This window comes from Penaeus chinensis, chromosome 29 (assembly GCF_019202785.1).
Source record: "Penaeus chinensis breed Huanghai No. 1 chromosome 29, ASM1920278v2, whole genome shotgun sequence".
Classification (NCBI taxonomy): Eukaryota; Metazoa; Arthropoda; class Malacostraca; order Decapoda; family Penaeidae; genus Penaeus; species Penaeus chinensis.
The window spans coordinates 7,593,110-7,594,792 of NC_061847.1; the positions used below are offsets into that span (position 1 = coordinate 7,593,110).

Consider the following 1,683-nt stretch of genomic DNA (forward strand, 5'->3'; position numbering starts at 1 on the left):
ACAGGAGGAGGCAGCGGAGGAGGAAGCGGCGGTGGCAGTGTAGTTTCTGGAATTCTTGTTGGCAGTGGAACTCTCTCGGGTGGAGGCGGCGGTGGTGGCTACGGAGGTGGAAGCGGAGGTGGTTTTAGTGGAGGAAGTGGAGGCGGTTTTGGAGGTAGTCATGGAGGTGGAAGCGGAGGCGGAAGCGGAGGCGGAAGCGGAGGCAGCAGCGGATACGGAGGATAAAGCGGAAAAGCAGACTTACACCTAGATGCATTAAAGTAAAATGAACTGAAACCTGTTTCTTCTTCTAACATCCGAATTTCATTCAGTAAACACTTTTATGTTCCAAAATAGTAAGTTGATAATCAAAGCTACCCAAATACTATTCAGTATTCAGAGTTAAGGGAAGAAGCCCAAACAAAGAAGAAAAAAATCAATAAACCTACACCTCACCAACAAACGCAAGGCGAAAGGTTAACGATTCACGAATGGAGACGAGAAAGAAGTAGACGGAGTATATATATGTATATATATATATATATATATATATATATATATATATATATATATATAAAGGCGGCTACGGAAGTGGAAGCGGAAATGGTTTTAGTGGAGGAAGTGGAGGCAGTTTTGGGGGTAGTCAGGGAGGTAGAAGCAGAGGCGGGTTTAGAAGCGGATGCCGAGGCAGCAGCGGATACGGAAGATAAAATAGGAAAGCAATGACTTACTCCTAGATGCATTAAAGTATAATGAACTGAAACCGTTTATGTATATATTCTCTCTCTCTTTCTAAAAAGCAAATTTCATCGAGAACAAAAACACTTTTCATGTTGATAAAGAGTTTATATTCAAACCAAGCCACAGATTAGTCACATACTCTGGTATAAGGTATGAAGCCCAAATAAAGCAAAATAAAGTAATTTTATGAACCGATACCTCTTAACAAAAATAAAAGCGAAAGCCTGACCCTAATAAACATCCGCTGAGACACTTAAGGAATCACAATTTGGGACGAGAAAGAAGTAGAAGGAAAAACTATACAACGAGGTAAAAATAAAAGAGAACAAAAGATTGAAAGTGAGAAAAGGCGAGAAATATTTATATCTATCTATCTATATATATATATATATATATATATATATATATATATGAAAGGAGAAAACACACTACCGTGTTGATACTATGGTATAAAAACCCACACTGTAAAACTAGATTTAATTGAAAAGGAGACTACAGTTTCGGAATCCACCTGGATTCCATCTTCAGGTCTGAGGAGGCAAGGGAGAGGAGAGGATCCTCGTCTCCCTCTGCCCACCGACGTCTTCCTCCAGCTGATTCGTCTGTGTGTGGAGTCGAATTCCTTCTCCTTTGAGGGTCGCTTCTACTCCCAGACCTTCGGCGTGGCCATGGGCTCTCCCCTCTCTCCGCTCTTGGCTAACCTGTTTATGGAATTCTTCGAGTCCGAACTTCTCCCTTCCCTCTCCCTTCGTCCGACGGTATGGCTGAGGTATGTTGACGACGTCTTTGCTCTCTGGCCTCATGACCCTGCCCAGTTCTCGGACTTCCTGACCCAGCTGAACTCCCTCTCCCCTTCCATCCGTTTCAAGGTGGAATGGGAGGCTGACAACAAGCTCCCCTTCTTGGACACCTTGGTACATCGCTCTGCTGACCATTTTTCTTTCTCCATATACAGGAAGCCCA

General features: G+C 43.2%; 1 protein-coding gene across 1 annotated transcript in view; it reads left to right on the top strand.

The window, feature by feature from the left end:
* LOC125040326 (glycine-rich protein 5-like) overlaps positions 1–225 on the top strand; it is a 288-nt gene extending 63 nt beyond the window's left edge. The window contains exon 1 of the mRNA XM_047634880.1: positions 1–225. This exon is cut by the window's left edge and continues 63 nt beyond it. Within this exon, the coding sequence (XP_047490836.1) occupies positions 1–225 (225 nt within the window).
* The last annotated feature ends 1,458 nt before the right edge of the window (positions 226–1,683 follow it).